Genomic DNA, 22,529 nt, shown 5'->3' on the forward strand with positions numbered 1-22,529 from the left:
GAAACCCCGTCTCTACTAAAAATACAAAAAAATTAGCTGGGCGTGGTGGTGGGCACCTGTAGTCCCAGCTACTCGGAGAGGCTGAGGCAGGAGAATGACGTGAACCCGGGAGGCGGAGCTTGCAGTGAGCCGAGATTGCGCCACTGCACTCCAGCCTGGGCGACAGAGCGAGACTCCGTCTCAAAAAAAAAAAAAAAAAAAAAATTCTTCCTGTGTTATAATTATGGTGGTTTTATTTTTGTTAATAGAATTAGCTAAGTTAGTATAATGGAGATCCCAGAGAAATTTCCACAAAGGAAATTTCTCTCACACTTCATGATAATTCAGAGATCAAGATTCCTTTCAATTTGTTGTTCATATTTCTCCTTAGGTTTTGTCAAAGCAGAGAAACCACTTAGTCATGACTGAGTCTTAGCCCGAGGAAGGAATGGGAAAAGGGGAGGAAGAAGGAAGCCAAGCAAGTGATGAGGAAGATACATACATCGCTTTTGCTCACATTTCATTGAAGAAAACGAATTGCATGGGCCATACCTAGCTACAATGGGGAAGCCAGGAAATATACTCTGTAGCTGGGTGTCAGTGTGACTAACTTAAACCTTGATTACTGTGGAAGAATGAATTAAGATAATTAGCATCCTACAATAGATACCTTCTAAATTTTCAGGAACTTATTTCTGTCTGTAGCTTGAAAAGTCAAATTAATTTTTTTTTTGTTTTTCCCTTTTTTTTGTTTTATTTGGAGACAGGGTCTCGCACTGTTGCCTAGGCTGGAGTGCAGTAGTGCACGATCATAGCTTACTGCAGCCTGGAACTCCCTGGGCTCAAGTGATCCTCTTGCCTCAACTTCCCAAAGTGCTGGGATTACAAGCGTGAGCCACCACACCTGGCCAAATTAATCAGATTTTGATAAATCCAAATTAATTCCTCAACTCATGCCATAAATAGATGAATTCAGGCCAGGCATGGTGGCTCATGTCTGTTATCCCAGCGCTTTGGAAGGCCAAGGCAGACAGATCACTTGAGTTCAGGAGTTTGAGACCAGCCTGGGCAACATGGCAAACCCTGTCTCTACAAAAAATTTAAGAAAAAATTGGCCAGGTTTGGTGCTGTGCCAAGATCGTTGCAGTGAGCCAAGATCGTGCCACTGCACTCCAACCTGGGCAACAGAATGAGAGCCTCACAAAAAAATAAAATAAAATAAAATAAAATAAAAAAGGTGAATTCAGTATGTTTTCCTGTATTTAGTTTAGATGGTGCTTTTTTTTTTTTCATTTTGAGATGGAGTCGCTCTGTCGCCCAGGCTGGAGTGCAGTGGTGCAATCTTGGCTTACTGCAAGCTCCGCCTCCCGGGTTCACTCCATTCTCCTGCCTCAGCCTCCTGAGTAGCTGGGACTATAGGCGCCCACCACCACGCCCAGCTATTTTTTGTATTTTTAACAGAGATGGAGTTTCACTGTATTAGCCAGGATGGTCCCGATCTCCTGACCTCATGATCCGCCCGCCTCGGCCTCCCAAAGTGCTGGGATTACAGGCGTGAGCCACCGCGCCGGGCCTAGATGGTGCTTTTATAACAATTGCATACATGTAGGCTTCATTTTTAAAATACATTTAGTCTTTATTTTATAAAAACAACATCTCGGCTGGGCATGGTGATTCATGCCTGTAATGCCAGCGCTTTAGGAGGCCGAGGCGAGGTGGGAGGATCAATTTAGGCCAGAAATTCGGGACCAGCCTGGGCAACATAATAAGACCCTGTCTCTATCCTCCCCAAAAATAAATTAGCTGGGCCAGGCGTGGTGGCTCATGCCTGTAATCCCAACACTTTGGGAGGCTGAGGTGGGCAGATCACAAGGTTAGGAGTTTGAGACCAGCCTGAACATGGTGAAACACCGCCTCTACTAAAATACAAAAAAAAATTAGCTGGGCATGGTGGCAGGTACCTGTAATCCCAGCTACTTGGGAGGCTGGGGCAGGAGAATTGCTTGAAACCGGGAGGCGGAGTTTGTGGTGAGCTGAGATCATGCCACTGCACTGCAGCCTAGGCGACAGAGCAAGACTCTGTCTCAAAAAAAATAAATAAAAATAAAAAAATAAATTAGCTGGGCATGGTGGCAGATGCCTATAGTCCCAGCTACTTGGGGCAGGGCTCTGAAGCGGGAGGATCACTTGAGCCTAGGAGTTCACGGCTGTAGTGAGCTATGATCACACCACTTCACTCCAGCCTGGGTGGCAGACTAAGACGCTGTCTCCTAAAATAATAATAGTAATAATAATAATAATAATAATAAATTAACACCGTCACGAAATTGTTTACCCAGGGAATGAATACCTTTAATCTTCAGGTTCAGGAAAAGAATAACGTGACCAAACTTTGGTGAATGTTCATTGCAGCTTCAAGAGGAAATAACATATAAATGGATTCTAAAAATACCCCGAAATCCTTTACAAAACTGCAGATTAGAAAGGTCCATTGGGATTTTGTGTATGTGGCAATGTGTATCTACTCCCTTCAAAGAGGGAGCACCCTGGGTTACCCTGCCCCTCTCTACCTGGTTGTGAGGTTCCATACTATATACTTGTCAGTTCTAACTTTGAATTCTTAAGCATGGGAAATAGCTCTAAATAAGAGGCCTATTGGTGCTCAAGCACCTCATTCTTGTGTGTAGAAATAGCATTCCAGTGGACTGCCAATTTGAACATTTCTTGAATACGAACATTTTTTCTTACAGCACACATTATTGATAGCTCTGACTCTACTTTTGTTGTGGTGGCACAGGCAAATTCAAGTGTTAGTTAGGGTAGTGGAAGTCACAGATGGTGGCTGCCAAAAGTCTGCCAGATCCCGTGACCTACATAACCTGTTAGCACCCTTATTGAGGACTGTTCACTCTTGTTCTAGGCTTTTAATTCACTTTGCTCTTTAAAGGGAGGAAAATGAGGGCCGGGCGCGGTGACTCACGCCTGTAATCCCAGCATTTTGAGAGGCCGAGGTGGCCAGATCATGTGAGGTCAGGAGTTTGAGACCAGCCTGGCCAACATGGCAGAAACCTCATTTCTACCAAAAATACAAAAATTAGCTGGGTGGGAGGCAGAGGTTGCAGTTAGCCAAGATCATACCACTGCACTCTAGCCTGGGTGACAGAGTAAGACTCTATCTCAAAAAAAATTGGGGGGAAGAAAAATGATAAAATTGTACATTAGAGGCATAAACAATTCCTTATACTGTTATCTTAAATAGGGAAGCCACCTCACATACTTAGTGGACTAAAGTTTATTTTTACTTTTTTTTTTTTTTTTTAAGAGACAAATTGTCACAGCCGGGCGGGGTAGCTCACGCCTGTAATCCCAGCACTTTGGGAGGTCGAGGCAGGTGGATCACGAGGTCAGGAGATCGAGACCATCCTGGCTGACATGGTGAAACCCTGTCTCTACTAAAAAAAAATACAAAAAAAAAAAAAAGCCAGGCGTTATGGCGGGCACCTATAGTCCCAGCTACTCGGGAGGCTGCGACAAGAGAATGGTGTGAACTTGGGAGGCGGAGCTTGCAGTGAGCTGAGATTGCGCCACTGCACTCCAGCCTGGGAGACAGAGGGAGACTCTGTCTCAAAAAAAAAAGAAATTGTCACTTTGTTTGTTGGCCAGGCTATTCTTGAACTCCTGGCCTCAAACAATCTTCCTGCCTTGGCTTCCCCTAGTGTTGGGATAACAGGCATGAGCCATAGCACCTGGCCTGGATTACGGTTTAAATAAATCAGCAAATTCATGCATATATCCATTCAAGATGACTTGAAAATTAAATTGCAAGCATTAGTATTTTTAACAACTTAAAAATTGCGCTTATCAAGATTGCTAATTACTTACATTTACATTACATCATAGATTTGTTTACCAGTAATAATTTTGACTTGCTTCAGTTGAGACCTACGTTTTGGCCAGTCCCAGCAGGAAGATATCTGAGGAATCTAGAGGTGAGAGCCTGAACCCAGAGCCCCCAGCCTGAGGGAGAAGTGAGGGAGAAGGAAAGCAGAGGACTTGCATGATTAACACTCGGCTCAAGTTATTGCTAAGGGTCTGTGAAAGCACTTTGTTGCAGTTCTGACTCCCTAGCCTAAAATTCATATTCAGTGCTCACCCGTAGCAATTACTTGAGCATGATTTTTGTTGTCATTGTTCCAAGTCCCCAAATTGTATTAAAGATTCAGTTGGCAAGTAATTTTATTTAGTACTCAATATATGTAAGCACTAGGGATTCAGAGGAAAACAAGATAGAGAAAGTCTGCCCCATTGGAACTTAAATCTCCTGACTGCTGGTGAATTTATAAATAAGTGAATCCTGTGGTATAATGTATAGTTGAGTATAGTCCGCTTGAGCACTACTTTGTGGAAAATCTTCTGACTTTAACCTAGTTTTAAAATCCTAAACTGTCAGGAACTTTCCAGGTTCCTTCAGCTAAGTAAGGTGAGGCACACCAGGCAAAGGAACAGCAGAGCTTTGGTAAGGGGGAGCAGAAATAACACAGCATTGAGCAGGCTTCCATTATAAACAATACCACATGCCTACTTTAGAAAATGATGGTTTCATCCTTACATAAGTGTACTTGGTAAGTGAATAGACAGTGCTAGATATGGACCCTCATCGTCAGGAAAATATAAGCATTGACTTCTTATAAGACATAGAAGAACAACACCTCAGCTGGGTGCAGTGGGTCACGCCTGTAATCCTAGTACTTTAGGAGGCTGAGGTGGGAGGATCACTTGAGTCCAGGAGTTTGAGACTATCTTGGGCAACATGGTGAGACCTCATCTCTGCAGGAAAAAAAAAAATCCAAAAATCATCCAGGCATAGGCGTAGTAGCACATGCCTGTAGGCCCAGCTACTTAGGAGGCTGAGGTAGGAAGATCACCTGAGCCCAGGAATTCAAGGCTGCAGTGAGCCATGATTGTGCCCCCTGCACTCTAGCCTGGGCAACAGAGTGAGACCCCATTGCCAAGAAAAATAGAAAAAAAGAAAAAAGAGAGAAAACACATCATGTGGTTTTTGATGATAAAACACCATTTAAAATCAGTTTGTAGTTTTAAAATTTGAACAGTGAAATACAAATTGTAAAAAGTGTTTTTCATAGCAGCCTGGAACATCTTTGAAATTATTGCCTTTGGAAGTGACAAATGATAAGAAAAGATGATTTGATTGTGAGCCAGGTGCTTGCTTATATATTTGGCTTTTTGCCACTGCTGTAATGCCTGCCTAAAATACACACTGTGAAAATCAAATAACATGCATTAGTCTTAACATTCTCTGGTCCCCTTCCTACCTACCACCTAATGAACTTTCACTGTGCTTGTTCTAAATAGCTTCCAAGTGATTGTATTGAATTAGGGTCCATTTATTTAGTCATCAGGAATGGATGTTTCCTCAGTGGCAAGGCTCTTGCCTTTTGGGAGCTCATAGCCTATTTGGGAGGCATAATGATGATACCTGATGATAATCTAATATGAAGAGGAGGAATGTTAGAAGTCATGCACAGAGATTTGTGGGCCATCCTTGTGCTCCCTCTTAGCACAAGACTAGCTCGTAGAACCCCCAGAATCTACACAGAAAACACTGTGCCTTATATTTTTTGTGGCTTGAAATAACAGGTGCCAAGGGCTGCCTTGCCTTCTTATGCCCACTTTATATTCCCTCTCTATGTACTATATAGGAGGTATTTCTCTTCTCCATTGTACTGATGAAGAAACTGAAGAGAAAAATATATTCTTATGCAAAGCATCCTCACAACTTTTCATTTACAAAGAAACTATTCCAGTGAGTTATTTTTAGAAAGTCAGGAGTAAGTTTAGTTTATATTCTATTATTCTTTGCAGCATCCATTATGAATGGTTAATAAATCCCAGCCTGGCAAATTTACTTAAATATCATCTGACAGGTCAGGCACAATGGCTCATGCCTGTAATCCCAGCACTGTGGGAGGATTGCTTGAGGCCAGGAGTTAGAGATCAGCTTTGGCAACATAGCAAGACCCTATCTCAACAAAAAAAATTTTTAAATCAGCCAGTCATGGTGGTGTGTGCCTATAGTCCCAGCTATTAGGTTGGTGCAGAAGTAATCACGGTTCTCGCCATTAGAAGTAATGCCAAAAACCACAGTTACTTTTACACCAACCGAATACTTCGGAGGCTGAGGTGGGAGAATGGCTTGAGGCCAGGAGTTCAAGTTTGAACTATGATTGCACCACTGCACTCCAGTCTGGGTAACAGAGCGAGACCCTGTCTCTTCAAAAAACAAAACACCAAGCGTGGTGGCTCACACCTGTAATCCCAGCACTTTGGGAGGCTGAGGCAGGTGGATCATGAGGTCAGGAGTTCAAGACCAGCCTGGCCAAGATGGTGAAACCCTGCCTCTACTAAAAATATAAAAATTAGCCAGGCACAATGGCGGGCACCTGTAATCCCAGCTACTCAGGAGGCTGAGGCAGGAGAACCGCTTGAACCCGGGAGACGGAGGTTGCAGTGAGCCAAGATTGTGCCACTGCACTCTAGCCTGGGTGACAGAGCAAGACTCTATCTCAAAAAAAAAAAAAAAAAATCTGACAAAGTACTTTATTAATCTATACCTTAAAAAATTGCTTATCACTGGCCAGGCGCAGGGGCTCACGCCTGTAATCCCAGCACTTTGGGAGGCCGAGGTGGGTGGATCATGAGGTCAGGAGATCGAGACCATCCTGGCTAACATGGTGAAACCCCGTTTCTACTAAAAATACAAAAAATTAGCTGGGCACGGTGGCATGCTCCAGTGAAAAAAAAAAAAAGCATATCACTTAGTAATTATTAGCTCACCAGTATTGATTAATCTTCACTGTTTTGCAGAGTCCTTTGGCTTCAAGTCCCTACCTCTTTACTATTCTACTAACCACAGCCAAGCCAAATCTTTTTTTTTTTTTTTTTTTTTTTTTTTTTTGAGACGGAGTCTCACTCTGTTGCACAGGCTGGAGTGCAGTGGCGCAATCTTGGCTCACTGCAACCTCCGCCCCACCTAGTTCAAGCGATTCTCCTGCCTCAGCCTCCTGAGTAGCTAGGATTACAGGCGCCTGCCACCGTGCCCGGCTAATTTTTGTATTTTTAGTAGAGACAGGGTTTCACCATCTTGGCCAGGCTGGTCTTGAACTCCTGACCTTGTGATCCATCCGCCTCGGCCTCCCAGAGTGCTGGGTTTATAGGCGTGAGCCACTGCGCTTGGCCTTTTTTTTTTTTTTTTTTTTTTTGAGATGGAGTCTTGCTTTGTCTCCCAGGCTGGACTGCAGTGGCACAACCTCGGCTCACTGCAACCTCCACGTCCCAGGTTCAAGCAACTGAATTAGTAAATATTAGTTCCCTCTCCTTATAGCCATATGAGTTTGAGAAATTTTTGTTCTGAACTGTGTAAAATAGAAAAAGATTAGATGTTAATACTTGGAAGATTTTTTAAATGTTTGTTAGTGTTTCTTTGCTGTATGATCACATCAAATTCTAAGTATAGAAAACTTTTTGTTTTGGTCTGTTTTTGTTTATAACAGCTGTAATGAGATATAATTCACATACCATAAAATTTATCCTTAAAAATATACAACTCAGTGGTTTTTAGTATAGTCAGAGTTTTGCAACTATTACTAGTATCTACTTTTATTTTTATTTATTTATTTTTTGAGACCGAGTCTCGCTCTTGTTTCCCAGGCTGGAGTGCATGGTGCAATCTCAGGTCATGGTAACCTCTGCCTCCCGGGTTCAAGTGATTGTCCTGCCTCACCCTCCCAAGTAGCTGGGATTATAGGCATGCGCCACCACGCCCGGCTAATTTTATATTTTTAGTAGAGATGGGGTTTCTCCATTGGTCAGGCTGGTCTCAAACTCCCGACCTCAGGTGATCTGCCTGCCTCAGCCTCCCAAAGTGCTGAGATTACAGGCGTGAGCCACCGCGCCTGGCTACTAGTATCTAATTTTATAACTCCATTACTCTTAAAAGAAACTCCATACTCATTAGTAATCACTCCCTGTTTCTCCCTCTCCACAACCTGTAATCTATTTTCTGTCTCTATGGATTGGCCTGTTCTGGACATTTCATCTAAATGGAATTATATATGACCTTTTGTGTCTGGCCTCTTTCACTTAGCAGACTGTTTTCAAGGCTCATCCATGTTGTAGCATGTATCAGAACTTCATTACATTTCAAGGCTGAATATTCCATTTTATGGATAGAGACAACTTACTGTTTATCCATTCATCATTTAGTAGACATTTGGATTGTTTCCACTTTTTGGCTATTATTAATAATGCTGCTGTGAACATTTGAAAGTTTTTAAATGTGGACATATGTTTTCACTTCTCTTGTAAATATGCCTAGGAGTGGAATTAGCGTAGACTCTTCAGTTGATAAGGCAAGGAATGAAATGATGTGAGAACTAAAGCTTCTTATTTTGGGGATTTGGGATGTTCCCTTCTGTGTTAGTTCCATAAGATGGAAATTCTTTCCTCTGGACCTCACAGAGCACTGTACCTCCCTGAGATGCTTGGGACATCAGAGAAATTAACAGAAAAGCTAGAGCCTCCAATCAGAAAAGATCACAAACAACAGAGATGCCCCCACATAATAAAGAGTGCTTGTATTAGGATAGAGTAGCAAAATCACCCCCACATCACAGTAATTGATTCTGACCAAAGCATTTACTTTCATTCCATTTACATAGGAGGTGGCATTGTAGAAAATAAAAACTTTCTCTAAGAGATACGAATTGAAGAAAAGTTAGAGTAAGGTGAATACTTATTTAAACATACCTTTAGAGTGAGGATAAGCCCCCTTCCCAACCCAAAATGAACTGAATGAGAGGGAGAGAAAAAGAGGTCCGGAGCAGTTTGTGGAGTGATGTTTCCATCTCTAATGCCACTCAGCTCAGGAGCAGGCTTCAGACACTGCCTCTATCTTTACAGAAAGCCATGGGAAGGGAAATGTCTGAGGTAGAGCTCAGCATTGGGCATCATATGGCTAGTCACTCAGAGGTCACTAATCACTCTCCCTTTTCTTGTTTTTCAGTGAACGAGATAATTGGGAGAGACATGTCCCAGATTTCTGTTTCCCAAGGAGCAGGGGTGAGCAGGCAGGCTCCCCTCCCGAGTCCTGAGTCCCTGGATTTAGGAAGATCTGACGGGCTCTAACAGTGCTCACTGCAGCCTTGTGTCCACCACCAACTTCTCAGCATGTTTCTCTCCTTGGACCTTGGGTTTCCAACTCTGCAGCCTTCAGGTCTGGAGCCAGGAGTGGGACCCACCATTTGTGGGAAAGTAGCATTCCTCCACCTCAGGCCTTGGGTAGATTTGGCAAAAGAACAGGAGCAGCATAGGCTGTTTGAGCTTTGGGGAAATGAGCTTTGCTTTTTATATTTAACTAGGATACTTTTATATGATGGGTGCTTTGAGTGTGAATGCAGCAGCCTCTCTTGTTTCCGAGGTGCTGCTTTTGCAGGTGACTTGGTTACTTAGCTAGGATTGGTGATTTGTACTGCTTTATGGTCATTTGAAGGGCCCTTTAGTTTTTATGATAATTTTTAAAATAGGAACTTTTGATAAGACCTTCCAGAAGCAAAAAAAAAAAAAAAGAAAAAAAGAAAAAAAAATATCCCAAGCCCACACCTATGCCTCAGAAAGTCAGCATGTGTCCTGAAGACTTTCATAGATTTATAGGAAATAAAGCCAAATGTAGCTCATACCTCTTTATAAAACTAAACTGTTGTTAGATAAAATGAGAAGAGACCATTCCATCATTGAAGTGTTGGAATATAAAAAGACATTCCAGAGCATAGCCTTTTGGTAACTTTCTAGGTAATCTTGCAATCTCTCCATACTGGCTCCATGTTGAAATTGCTTTTTCCCTCAGGACCCTGGGTAAGATGGCTACATTTAAGGTGACTCTGAATGGTGGGGTTTTAGCTTGGTCACTTTGATTTCTTGCCATCATAAAAACTAGTAGGCTGTGGAGTGCTCTTCCTGTTTGTGTCGTCTGGTCCTAGAACCTTTTCCAAACAGAAGCATCTGCCTTTGGCTGTTCTGTGACCTTTGAAGCCAGTCTCACAGTGGTTTAGGCAGCTTTGCAGTTCTAACTCTTCTCTAGAGGCCAGGCTGTGTGCAGAGCTAAAGCACAAATGAGCAGTACATCAGCATGGGCAGAGAAAAATACAGGACTCCAGATGGGAAGGTTTTAAGAGTCACACTGGCATGGAAGGCTTATCTGCCGTTCTGTTTATAGCCTGAAATGATTCTGGCCTACCCTGTCCTGTCTGTATGATCTAAAAACCAGCCTTTTCCCCAGAAGGCTCTGAGCACATCCAGAAGTGATAACCTGACCCTCCACACCAAAGACACCCTGGTGCTGCTGCTGGTGAGACTGGTGTCCAAGGCAGGGCCCAGCAGAAACTGCAGCCTGCTGTCTACCAAAGGAGGTACCCGAGTTGGGTACTTAAAAAAAAAAAAAAAAAACCTGCCCTTACCCCTCTCCCTAATGGGATTTTTTACCTGTTCCTGGGCCCATTACACAGCCTCTGAAGTTTGCAGTATGCTTTCAAATGAAATAATATACTTTCATTGATTCAGGAAGCAGATTTTTTGAGTGCCTATATGTGAGACAGTGTGCTGGTTGAAGGCCTGATGCTGTTATTCCAGGAGACTGCAGGCCCTTGATGCCAGGACTCTCTCTACTAAGGCCACCTCAGGTCTGGGAAAGGGAGCTGGCCTATTGCCCACCACCTGTTGTCAGTAGGGTAGGAGCTGTTGACTCAGGATGAGGAAGTATGGTCTTTAAAAAAAACAAAATGTATTTTAGATTTCTCCCCTAAAGTTAGTTAGAGAAAAAGGTCTATCCTTCAGCAGATCACTGTGGCCCCTCTTGGAGCTGGGTGTTTTCAAATTTTCTTGAAAAGTGAGTTGTGTCACAGAATGTGGATAGTGAGATTTGCTTCTGGGCCTGTGGTTGGAAGCCCACAGCTTCCTTTGGAGGGGCAAGAAGTTGGCCTCTCAGTTGACATTCCAGAGAAATGGCCAGACTTGCTTCTACCCTTTTGCCCCTGGTGTAGCTGCCTCATATGAGGTTATTGCAAGAGTTCCCCTTGCAATACCCTTTGGGGACTGCTTTGCTGCCCTCAAGAATTAAAAGCCTCTATGATCCAGAGTTGCTATGCACCAAATTTTGATGCCTTCTAAATACCTTGATGCCTGTAGCACTAGAAATGCTTTCCTATTTAAAATAAACATTAAATTTTAAAATAGAGCTTTGTATACTAGGTAAGCAGTTTTATATCAGCTTTGTAAAAGCTTTGGTGTTGAGTCAATATTTTTTGGCTTTGTAGATAAAGACTTAAATTTTTGTGCAACATAGTGGTGTTAAAGCACACATCCATTGGACTATGCAAATCAATTTCTAGTAGCAGCACTGAGCAACTGGGCACGTGCTAGTACGCACCCCCTCCTACTCTAACTGGGCTAGCCCTTGGGTTGAGGAATGGAATGAGTAGCCTTCTCCTTACTGGAGATACACAGAGAAACATGGCTGAAAACAGCTTTAAAAAGAACATGTCTTTGGGTTCATGTGCGGTGTTGCTGCCCAGGTGTAAACTTTCCCCACCCAGGGCCAGCCATTATCACCAGACCTCTTCTGGGCCTGGCTGTGAAGCCGTTTTTGGTATTCAGAATGGATCTTTAAGGCTCAGATGGGCTCAAATTGAAACCTTGTATTTTATAAAATGGATGTTTAGTAAAGGAACTGGTTCTCAGTTATGTTTACAGCACTTGGAATTGTGTGTTCTTGTACATTTTGTATTTTAAAACCTTTTATGGGAGTGTAGTGCTCCTTACACAAATACAAAGGGAAGAAGAGCCAGCAGTTGAGGCTCCTCAGTTTTAGTGCTGAAATAATAAACAGTGACAGGTCAACAGTATTCTTAATCTGTCTGAGTGTTCCTCTGCCTGGGGTTGGTGTGGAGCCCCTCGCTTTGGGGCAAAGTTAAGGGTCCTGTGTCTTTTAAAAAGTCCATTTGGTCAATAACTTTTCATTTAAGGAAGAGAAGATCGAGTTCCAAATTGCTTCCAAGGCTTCAGTTCTGTACCATTTAATGCGTGCAAAGGACATTCCACGGTGTCTGCTGGGTTCAGGGCAACTGGCTTTCCCAAGGCGTACAAGAAAAGTTGGCAGAAAGTCCCCTTTAAAATTCAAGCCTGAAGGTTTTGTGTGGGGGCCTCCTGCCCCCTAATGTCTTCTGGTGATACTGCAGCACAGTCCATCAAAATAGTTTGTGGTTTTGCCATCTGTTACTCCTTATGCCCACCTGGAGAGGGGCTAGCATCTTTAGGTGGGACTACCCCTGGCACAACATGGTCTCTGAGGTCCAGATATTCTGAGGGTAGGGGCTGGCTCTCTCTGCCTCCCTATCCCCCACCAGAGGGACAGGGGGAGGTAGAACATTGGGATCTTTACTCAGAGGCTCAGATGGACCCTTGATTCTCCCAGGAGTCATAGATTGAAGGTACCAGAGCTTCCATTTTATAAAAGAAAGCAAGCCTGCCATGGACCTGTCAGCCCCACGATATCTGTTGGCATGGGCCACAGCCAGGACAGACTAAAGGGCTCTCCAGATGCCAGTCAAGATGCCTGGCTCAGGCCATCAGGAGCTGGTTAGCCCCATTCCACTCCCAGCCCTGCATGCAGGGTCCAGCCATTGTCTTTGGGGGAAACAGGCAGAAGAATAAGTGGAGGATGGAGCTGGGGCTTGGGCTCCTCTAGGTACCTTCTGAGAGCTTTGACAAGCCAGAAAGAAGCTACCAGGTTGAGGGTGCTGGTCTTCTGGACTCAGGAGAGACATGTTCGCTGAGGATATCAGCTGGCTCTTACCTCCTGGCTTTCTCTCCTACAAACACACCCATTCCTTGGGGGCTTGTAACACAGTGCGAGGTGGGTCACCAACAGGCATCAGACTGGTGTAGTCATCAGCGGGTAGCTACAGAAGGGACACAGACTTAGGGCAGAGAGCTCAGCCGGACCCGCCAGGCCCTCCAGCCACACAATCTCACCTGGTAGGCCTGGAAGACGCTGAGCAGATCCTTCATACCAGCAGTGTATGGGACACCCTGCATGCGGACCAAGGCTCCTGACTGGGACAACACTGAGGTGGGAGCAGAGGCCAGGGCAGCAGTGGGTGTGGTGAGGTAGCCCACAGTGGTGGGGGAGACTGGGGGGCTAGGGTGGGAGAGACAAGATTTAGTCATGCATGCCACCTGTGGCCTAGACCGAGACCTGTTTCCCTCCTCCCTTGTTTCTGCCTTGTGCTTAATTCAGTTCCTCCTCCATGAAGCCCCAGCCTCTACAGAGTCATCTTTGATCTGTTTTGTAGATGGCATTAGCCAGCTCCCACCTTACTCCCTTGTCATCTCAAGGGAGGAGTTATCTGGTCCAGAAAGGGGATCGTGACCTTTCCCCAGACTGGGACAGGGAGTGGGACTGTGATGTTCTCTTAGCTGCAGGGTACCTTGGGTAGTAGGCTGTGTAGTTCAGGTAGAGTTGAGTGGCTGGCCCTGGATAGTAGGCAACAGGGGTGGGGGCAGCAGGCACCCTGGCAGCTGGGAGCAGTGCTGAAGAGGGGTATAGAGCTGCCGTCTCCGTGGGAATGAGCGTTGGGGTGGCTTGGAAGGTGGTGTAGGTAGGTGGTGAGAGGCCTAGAGACAGAAGTAGAAGGTGCATGTGCACGGAGCCCAGCACTGCCCTGGGTGGGGTAGCCAGAAAGGAGTGCCCGCTATAGAAGGTAGGGGCTTACAACAGCCTGGCTCCCACAGGCCTCCTTCTTCCCTAGCCCCTAGGGCACTCACAGGGCAGCTTGCAGGGCGGAGGGGACATGCCACTGCGGCCCAAGGTGCCCCCCATCAGCACACGGCTCATCTCCTCTGTGGAACAGGGGACCACCTCCACGTAGCGCTCCTTCATCACCTTCTTATGGCAACGCTGAGCAGCAGCTAGGGCTCGCTCTGCTGATGTCATCTGAATGAAGGCATCTCCCGATGGCCGGCCCTGTGCACACCATCTTGTGAGCAGTTTGTCATGTGTAAGAGTGCCTTACCCCTAACACACACCCCTTCCTATTTATGTGTTCCCCCTACCAAGCAGTGGCCTCACCTGCTGGTTGAGCACCATGTGCACACCATGGGGCCGAATGTCAGCTGCTGCCTCCCCTAGAAAGCTCAGGATGTCTTCAATGGTGGCCGTGTAGGGCAGGCCTCGGAGGCGTACACAGTCCCTCCCAGTCCCAGGTGCCAGTGGGAAGGGGATGGGCAGCAGTGGGGCAGTCAGTGTGGGAAGGAGTGGGCTGGATGCATAGCGGTTCAAGACCTAGTAAGGAAGGCAGCAACAGGCTGGTCATACCAAGTAGGGCAGGGACACAGAGGGCCGCCCTGGAGTAACAGTACATCTGGGGGTGGGGAGCCCTGGGCGCTCACCTGCTGCACCTCGGCCGCAGTGCTCCGGAAGAGTTCAATGTATCGCTTACCCAGCATGGCCTTGTGCCTGCGCAGTGCAGCCTGTGCCAGCTCCTCACAAGCAAAGAGGGCGAAGGCATCACCAGTCGGCCGGCCATCAGGATGGCGCACAAAGAGCAGCCCCTCAGCACCCCCAGTCACTGGGCACTCTGGCCCCAGGAAGCCTAGCACATCCGTTGGCCCAGCTGAGAAGGGCAGTCCCCGCAGCCGCAGGATCACTTGGTCTTCCCGTGACAAGAAACGAGCCACCTCTAGTGATGTGCCTGTGTGGGGGACATGAGAGTCACCTGCTGACTTCACTCATGCTCCTCCAGACACTAACCCATGCAGGGGAGCAGGCAGGCAAGGGGTGGTGGGGAAGTGAGATGGATCAAGAACCAGGGGAGCCAGGCCCTGTTTGCGGTATACTCACCCCCTGCAATCTTTACAAACTCCTCCCCTGTCGCTTTATACACCTGTGGGTACAGAGAGCAGCAGCCCCTGGGTTTCAGGCCTGACTCAGATTGGCCCTGCTCCGCTCCCAGCCCAAAGCCCCACCTCAATATAGCGGACGCCCATGTGGTGCTTGTGTCTCTGCAGCGCTAGGTCCCGCTGCTCGCTGTCCACAAAGCGGATGAGGGCCTCGCCATTTCTGCGGCCCTGGGCGTTGAGGCAGAGTGCTACACCACCCCTGTGGAGCCAGTGCTGTTAGTGCCTCCTGGGTAGGCCTGTCCAGTTGGGCCCACCCACCCCACCACACCCACCTGGCCACGTTGAGCCCTTTGAAGAAGCGAGCCACGTCCTGGTCTGATGACTGCCAGGGCAACCCACGAGCCCGTACCACAGTCTCACTGTCCACCACATCAGCCTTGCTGCTGTAGGGGCAGGGCACAGTGCTGTCAGAGCTATTCAGCTGTTGTCACCCCCAGCCCCTGCTCCCACACTCACCAAGGCCCCGTCTCATATTTCTGCTTTATCACCTCGGGCTTCGAAAACAATTGACCTGAGAAAAGATGGCCTGGGGGTCAGCAGGGTCTGGTGGAGAGGGGTCTCCCCACCAAGTTCTGCAAAAAGAGGACAGTTGAGAGAGATGAGGAAACGACAGGCTGAGCACAGTGGCTTACGCCTATAATTCCAGCACTTTGGGAGGCCAAGGTGGGTGGATCATTTGAGGTCAGGAGTTCCAGACCAGCCTGGCCAACATGGTGAAACCCCGTCTCTACTAAAAATACAAAAATTAGCCGGGCGTGGTGGCAGGCGCCTATAATCCCAGCTACTCTGGAGGCTTAGGCAGGAGAATCGCTTGAACCCGGAAAGTGGAGGTTGCAGTGAGCTGAGATTGTGCCACTGCACTCCAGCCTAGGCTACAGAGGGAGACTCTGTCTCAAAAAAAAAAAAAAAAAAAAAAGACAGAGGCTTCCCCCGTGGTCTCTTAGAGAAGGTCACAGTGGGGAGGAGTAATAGGCATTCGTCATCCCTGAGAACAGGTGACAGGCAGTGAGGGAAACCTTACTGCTGGGCTCTTTGAGTAGATGGAGGATAACAGCTACCATTGTCTTGACTTCCCAGACCCCAAAGTCATCCTCTGTGGCATCTGTCTCCAGTCCTAAATCTATGGGCAGAGAAGTGACAGTGAAGACATCTTAGCATAAGCACTAATCCTGTTTACCCCTGGGCCCAACTCCCCTCCATAGACACATGCTGGAGACCAGCATACACATTTGTTTTGGCCCAGTTCATGTGTGCACTTACAGATTCCCAGTCCAGACATAGACATATACCCACATTCCAAACTCATCCTAGCACAGACACAAAGACACAGGTACACTCAGGGACTTAGCAGATAATGCAGTCTTGGATGTGTCCATATTACCCACCCATAGCATGCACATACTCAGACACATGTACCCACAGTGGCTTCTCCACCCTAACCCTGCTGGGTCACAGATACCCTGTGCCATGGTGGCCACAGTGAGGTCCCTGGCAGGGCAGGTGCTTGGATGCTGCATATGGAATTCTCTTCGGAGGTCATAGAAGGAGAAGAACATGTCGGGGAGCACCAGGTTCTAGAGGCACATAGGATTGGGGATGAGTGCCCTGCCCATCCTCAGGACAACAGGGGTCCTGGGAACCTTGCTGACCACCCCACCCCGCCCAGTTTTCCTTCAGGGGCATACCTTCCTGGAGGCCTCGGGGTGCAGGACCTGTCGCAATAGCTGCTGCCCGTCAGTGCAGAGCATGTAGGGGCCCCCGCCCAGCAGAGCCACATCCCCATTCACCAGCTGTGAGAACTGGGGATAGGTAATGGGGAGAGAAACACACAGATTCACAGCTGGGCAGGCAGGAAGTGAGGGTAGGAGGAGGAAGGAGGCAGGCTGCAAAGCTGGTTCAGCCAGATGTTCAGCCCTATCCTGCCTGGGAAGAAGAGGCCACACCTGTTGAGCCTAGCCCTATGTCCCTTCCCCTCACCCCCCCAACCCTGTTCCAGTCCACTGTCACCTCCTCCAGGCCAAATGAGGGCAATCACACATAACCCAAGCCCTCAACACACACACTCCAGGAGTTTGGAGTGGGGCCAGAGCAAACACCTGGAGTGGGACAAGCAGGTGGGAAGGGGCGGGGCAAAGCAGGTTAAACCTGTCTCTGACCAGGCACCACCCTCAGACAGGTGGGGGAGGCCCAGGCCTGCCTGAGGCCCAGAAGGCTCATGGTCAATGGCAGCCCCGCCTCCAGGTTTGACCAACCGAGGGGCAGAGAAACTCCAAGGACAGAGCTCCACACTTGGACATCAGGGGCAGCATGAGCTTTGACCCACATCCTATTGACCGGCTGGCACTGAGCTGTTTGCTCATAGAGGGGGTGGCACTCCTGAGGCTGCCCAGCCCTCCCCCAGGTCCATCTCCACTGGAGAAGTATAAACACTAATCACTGACCCACGAACCCTCCCTGCCAATTCTGTGACACTTTACAACTTGAGGCTGACAGAGCAAGGCAACCCAGCTCTCTTCCAGCAAACTCCCCAAGTGAAGAGCCCTTCTGGAACAGACAAGGAATCATCATCGTGGTGCCTCCTCATCAGGAACCACAAGAGTTGTTGGAAGATGAAAGAATGTGTGCATATAAAAAGGACTTACACTAATGACACTCAAGAGTCAGACACAGAGTGAGCCCCGTAGTGAAGATAAGGAAAAGAAAACAGCAATGGAAACCACCTCCCACTTCAGCTAGGGCAGGAGGCACCCCAGGCCTTTGCACTCAGCAGGCAGATAGTCCCCCAGGCGAGGCCGGGACAGCGCCCACGCCTGGCCAGCCGGCCGGGACAGGCCTAGACGAGCAGTTTACACCTGGCGGCGTCTACCTCTAGGGCTGACACCGCCCTACGCCTCCGCTCCAGCAGCTCCCAAGCAGGCCGAAGACGCGGGCGGCAAGGACCGGTGACCTATATGGGCCCCTCGACCCCTTTGGCTTCCGGCTGCGGCTCAGGGAGACCTGACCCAGCAGGTCTCCCAAAGGCGTCTCGGCCTCGCTCCCCGGGCGGGAACTGGGGATGGATCCCAAAGCCTGCGTCCCGATCCCTTCGGTAGGAGTAGGTTCCTGCAATGGTTGAAAAGTAAGGCGCCCAGGGGAATGGCCGGCACGCGCGGATGAAAGGGACACGCACACGCGAGAGTCGCTCAAAGTTTTAAACAAGACCCCAGTCCTGCCGCCTGGGCCGGTTGGTTGCGGCACGCCAGGCCTAGTCTCCGACCGCCACTCCCGCCCAGAAATGTCCTCACGTCCAGGCCATGCCGCCACCCACCCCTGCGCTCACCTGCTGCAGCACCTTGTCCAGCGGCTCTGCTCTCGCCAGGCTGTCGGCGCTCAGGCCGCTCGCCTCGCGGCACTGCGTACTCAGTGCGGCCGCCTCCGCACGAACCAGCGATTTGTGCAGCGTCCCCACCTGTGAGCGGCGGGGGAAACCGATCGGTCGCGCCCCTCGACCCCGGAAGCTCCCTGGGGACCTCACCGCCTCCTTTCCACCCTACCTGGCAGCTCCGCGGCTCAACCACTTGCCAAACTAGGAGGATTAAGTCGGTCTCGTCCGATCCCAGGTCCCGTCCCAGCGCACCCGCCGTAGCTCCGAAGAGGACGACCAGTGATCCGGGCCAGGGGCAGGGGTCCGCGGCGGGGTCAGGGCCCGAGGGCGGAGGCGGCGGCGGCGGGGGCGGCGGAGTCATGGCCGCAGAGGAAGGGGGCGCTCGGCCAGACACACGCGGACCGACGAGGCGCACGCACGCACCGACCGACCGCAGACGCGGATCAGCTTGGGCGGGACACCGTGTATCGGGGGCGGCACCTGCGGCCCGGCTGGCTCAGTGGGCGCTGCCGAGACCCGCCCGTGGCGCCCCGCAGGGCGGGGCGGCTACCGGCCCACGCCCTCTCCAGGCGAGTTACCTGCCGGCCCCGCCGGCCACGTGACCGGGGCGGCCCCGGGAACCTTGGGGGAGGGCCGCGAGAACCCAACCCAGGACGCAAGAACTCACGCTCCTGGCCTGGGCGCACGCTCAAAATCCGGATTCCTACTTCCAGGGCTGGTCCTGCCTGATTTTGGGGGCTAACCCATTCTTCCGCTCTCCCCCCACTCTTCCCCAGGGGCCGTCAGGCCTCTGCAAAGGAGCGTGCAAGACAGAGGCCTTCTCCAGTATGGAAGTCATCAGGAGGCAGTCTAGGGGCTGTGGGGGTCAACACAGCAGGTCTGGGGTTGATGGAAGTCAAAGGGTCAAGGGGGCAGTGAGAGTTGCCGGTTATCACCCTGTGGGGGGGATCACCAGAAGTCAGCTGGGAAAGGGGAGGACGGCGGGAACATCAGCGTTGTTAGAGCTGTGGGGTAGTCACCAGGGATCACAGGGAAGGGCTTGTCCACGCAGATGCTAGGGCCGAGCGGTAGCCTGGCACTGAGAAGTGCCAGAGCGCGGTCGTTGTGGGTTGGAAGTGGGCAGGCCTCAATGCTGGGGAAAGGAACCCCCCAAACCCCAGAGAGCTGCACCCTAGACGAGGCTGAGAGGGGTAGAACGGGCCTGGAGCCTCACTCCTACCCCACGTGTGGGGGCCTGTCTGCTTTCGTCCCTTTCTCGACGATGGAGAAGTTGCCTGGAGATTGCGAGCGCTCCGGCCGATGGGGGGCTAGCGTTGACCATGTGTGCGCGCATGCGGGCTGCAGATCCTCCCTTTTCCATCCCGCACCTACAACCCAATTGACAGTCCCGCATTGGGGGCTCCCATTCCTCCCTTCGCCCAGTGGAGCTTGGTGAGGCTGCTTTATGGCGCGTTTTCCGGCCGTTCCTTACTTTCCCAAACTCTCCCAGGGAGGTGACTGAGAAACTGAGTAAGTGACTGAGAAACTGAATAATCCAGCAGGAAGGAGGGGGCTCCAGTCTGGCGGGAACTGAGTCACGCAGTTGCCTAGCCCGACTCGAGACTGAGACGGGAGCCGCACCACGCGCTTTCGGACAAGAAGGGTGCTGCGGCCCGGCCCCTGGACAATGGAGAGAGCGGGGTACCCGGGCGCATCACCAGAGCTCATGCCCGGGAAAGGGGCGAGGCCCGGGGGGAGAGAGCTCAGCGTAGCTCCACTTGGCAGCTAAAGAAACAGGCGCCCGGGACGGAAATGACTCGCGCCCGGACACGGTGACAGGGAGAGAATGGAAAGTGCTTCCTTTGCCCGGCGGGTTCGAGCGACTAGCACTTTACTTTCCCTACAGGTGGAGGCGGGCCTTGGTGCGCGGCTGTCCATCTCCGGACCGCCCACCCGGGCACTGGCCCATGTGTCTCTTCCCCCGGAAGCGGTAAGCGAATCAGGCGCGGGGGAAGGGAGAACGTTGCTCCTCGGGCCCCTCCTCCCGATAAGTCTGGAATGTCAAATATTTGTTCGCGGGGCGGGGCGCAACCGCGAGTAAGGCTCCTCCCCCTCCCGCCCGGTAGCGCGCTTGCGCCTGGTGGAGGCGGCCCTTCCTCCGGCAACGCCCTTCCAGCCAAGTCCCCTAAACCAGTGGCCCTAACCGCCGCATTCCTAAAGCTCCACAGAAACACGTCGCTTCCTCCTTGGCTCCTGTCTGGGTTCCACTCTTACAGCACAGGGTCACAGCGTCCCCGCCCGGAGGTCCGGGCGCTACTCGGTCTCCTTCTCGCCCCTCCTGGCTACCTCATCTGTGCAGCCTCTAGGCCCTTTTTCCTCTTCAGTGTGAGTCTCGACGCCCGCTCTTCCCGGAAGCCACCTTCGCGAGGTGACCGCTCCGTTGTGGCGTCTCTGGCAGTCCGGAGCGCTTTCCCACGGAAGACGCGCTTATGCGTGTCCAAATCGCCGCTGGGTCGTGAACCTGAGGCACGCGCTGGTAGCACAGTGCGGCTCCCCTAAACTACCCCGGGTGCCCATCCGGCTGCCCCCATAGCAAGACAACTCCTGCAACTTAGATTCTTTTTTATTTTTTTTAATTTTTATTATTCTTTTCTTTGAGACGGAGTTTCGCTCTTGTTGCCCAAACTGGAGTTCAATAGCGCGATCTCGGCTTGCTGCAACCTCCGCCTCCTGGGTTCAAGCGATTCTCCTGCCTCAGCCTCCCAAGTAGCTGGGATTACAGGCGTGTGCCACCACGCCTTTATTTTTTTAGCAGAGACGGGGTTTCACCATGTTGATCAGGCTGGATGGTCTCGAACTCCTGACCTCAGGTGATCCACCCGCCTCGGCCTCCCAAAGTGCTGGGATTACAGGCGTGAGCCACCACGCCCGGCTAATTTTTGTATTTTTTGCAGAGACGGGGTCTCGCCATGTTGACCAGGCTGGTCTCGAACTCCGCCCACCTCGGCCTCCCGAAGGGCTAGAATTACAGGCGTGAGCTACCGTGCACTCAGCTCCAACCCTTGGATTCTTCTTCTTCTTTTTTTTTTTTTTTTTGAGACGGAGTCTCGCTCTGTCGCCCAGGCTGGAGTGCAGTGGCGCAATCTCGGCTCACTGCAAGCTCCGCCTCCCGGGTTCACGCCATTCTCCTTCCTCAGCCTCTCCGAGTAGCTGGGACTACAGGCGCCCGCCACCATGCCCGGCTAATTTTTTTGTATTTTTAGTAGAGACGGGGTTTCACCGTGGTCTCGATCTCCTGACCTCGTGATCCGTCCGCCTCGGCCTCCCAAAGTGCTGGGATTACAAGCGTGAGCCACCGCTCCCGGCCTGGATTCTTCTTTAAAAACCAAATTCGTTTAAATACTAGGCAGGAGGGTGGGGTCCTGTTTGCTGAGATCCCTTACTCACCTTCAGATGAGTCCTTCCAGATCACCCCATTATTACTAAACAACCCACACTCCTGACCCCAACCGTCCCTCATTGCTTCTTTCTGCCCCCCTGATCCCCCAACTTAGCCAATTTATAACACGATCTATTAATCGTGTATTATCTCCCCACTCCATCATCCTATCCTCGAAGATAGAGGCTTACCCCCAACGCCTGTCACGGAATGAATGAACTGTTGTCTAAGGCTAGCTTCTTCTGCCATTGGGTATTTCAGCAATGGTAAGACACAGGCCTTTGCAGTAGGGTCTCATCTGTGCCCTTTCCTCCTCTCCAGCCCTGCCCCTTCTCTAGTTAACCCCAGCTCTTCCTCCAGAATTGTTTTTTTTTTTTTTGGAGACAGAGTCTTGCTCTGTCCCCCAGGCTGGAGTGCAATGGCATGATGCCGTCTCACTGCAACCTCCGCCTCCTGGGTTGACGCGATTCCTCTGCCTCAGCCTCCCGAGTAGCTGGGACTACAGGCGCGCCCCACCATGCCCGGTTACTTTTTGTATTTTTAATAAAGATGGGTTGGCCGGGCGCGGTGGCTCACGCCTGTAATCCCAGCACTTTGGGAGGCCGAGGCGGGCGGATCACGAAGTCAGGAGATCGAGACCATCCTGGCTAACACAGTGAAACCCCGTCTCTACTAAAAATACAAAAAATTAGCCGGGCGAGATGGCGGGCGCCTGTAGTCCCAGCTACTCGGGAGGCT

The 22,529-nt window shown here is 50.2% G+C and overlaps 2 protein-coding genes across 8 annotated transcripts in view; one reads left to right on the forward strand and one right to left on the reverse strand.

The window, feature by feature from the left end:
- Nucleotides 1-22,529, forward strand: part of NFATC3 (nuclear factor of activated T cells 3) — a 174,836-nt gene that overhangs the window by 145,511 nt on the left and 6,796 nt on the right. Inside the window, exons 10-11 of one of the 7 annotated variants that reach the window (XM_058441131.1) lie at nt 3,915-3,968; nt 9,062-11,954. The exons of 1 other annotated variant lie outside the window; for it this stretch is intronic. In XM_058441131.1, the coding sequence (XP_058297114.1) occupies nt 3,915-3,968; nt 9,062-9,183 (176 nt within the window). In that variant the 3' untranslated portion in view covers nt 9,184-11,954. Of the gene's footprint in view, nt 1-370; nt 703-3,879; nt 3,969-9,061; nt 11,955-22,529 lie in introns of those variants that run through there. 5 more of the 7 variants (XM_032157712.2, XM_032157708.2, XM_032157709.2 and 2 more) reach the window with 5 other exon arrangements.
- On the reverse strand, nt 12,749-18,866 carry ESRP2 (epithelial splicing regulatory protein 2). Its single transcript, XM_032157714.2, has 15 exons — nt 18,543-18,866; nt 18,329-18,457; nt 16,695-16,808; nt 16,469-16,583; nt 16,031-16,129; nt 15,466-15,520; nt 15,282-15,392; nt 15,076-15,208; nt 14,951-14,993; nt 14,500-14,801; nt 14,180-14,392; nt 13,876-14,074; nt 13,539-13,725; nt 13,084-13,249; nt 12,749-13,010 (listed from the first exon to the last, which is right to left on the reverse strand). The coding sequence occupies exons 1-15, from the start codon at nt 18,732-18,734 to the stop codon at nt 12,921-12,923; spliced, it is 2,148 nt and encodes a 715-aa protein (XP_032013605.1). The 5' UTR covers nt 18,735-18,866; the 3' UTR covers nt 12,749-12,920.

The sequence above is a fragment of the Hylobates moloch genome, unplaced genomic scaffold (genome assembly GCF_009828535.3).
Source record: "Hylobates moloch isolate HMO894 unplaced genomic scaffold, HMol_V3 SCAFFOLD_6, whole genome shotgun sequence".
NCBI lineage: Eukaryota > Metazoa > Chordata > Mammalia > Primates > Hylobatidae > Hylobates > Hylobates moloch.

Excerpts from the sequence above, each read along its gene's own strand:
- ESRP2 (XM_032157714.2), bottom strand. The coding sequence starts at position 18,734 with ATGACTCCGCCGCCCCCGCCGCCGCCGCCTCCGCCCTCGGGCCCTGAC. Across the intron at positions 13,726-13,875 it reads TCCGCCCTGCAAGCTGCCCT|GCCTCTCACCACCTACCTAC; the intron begins GTGAGTGCCCTA and ends TTCTGTCTCTAG. Across the intron at positions 13,250-13,538 it reads TACACAGCCTACTACCCAAG|CCCCCCAGTCTCCCCCACCA; the intron begins GTACCCTGCAGC and ends CTCCCACCCTAG.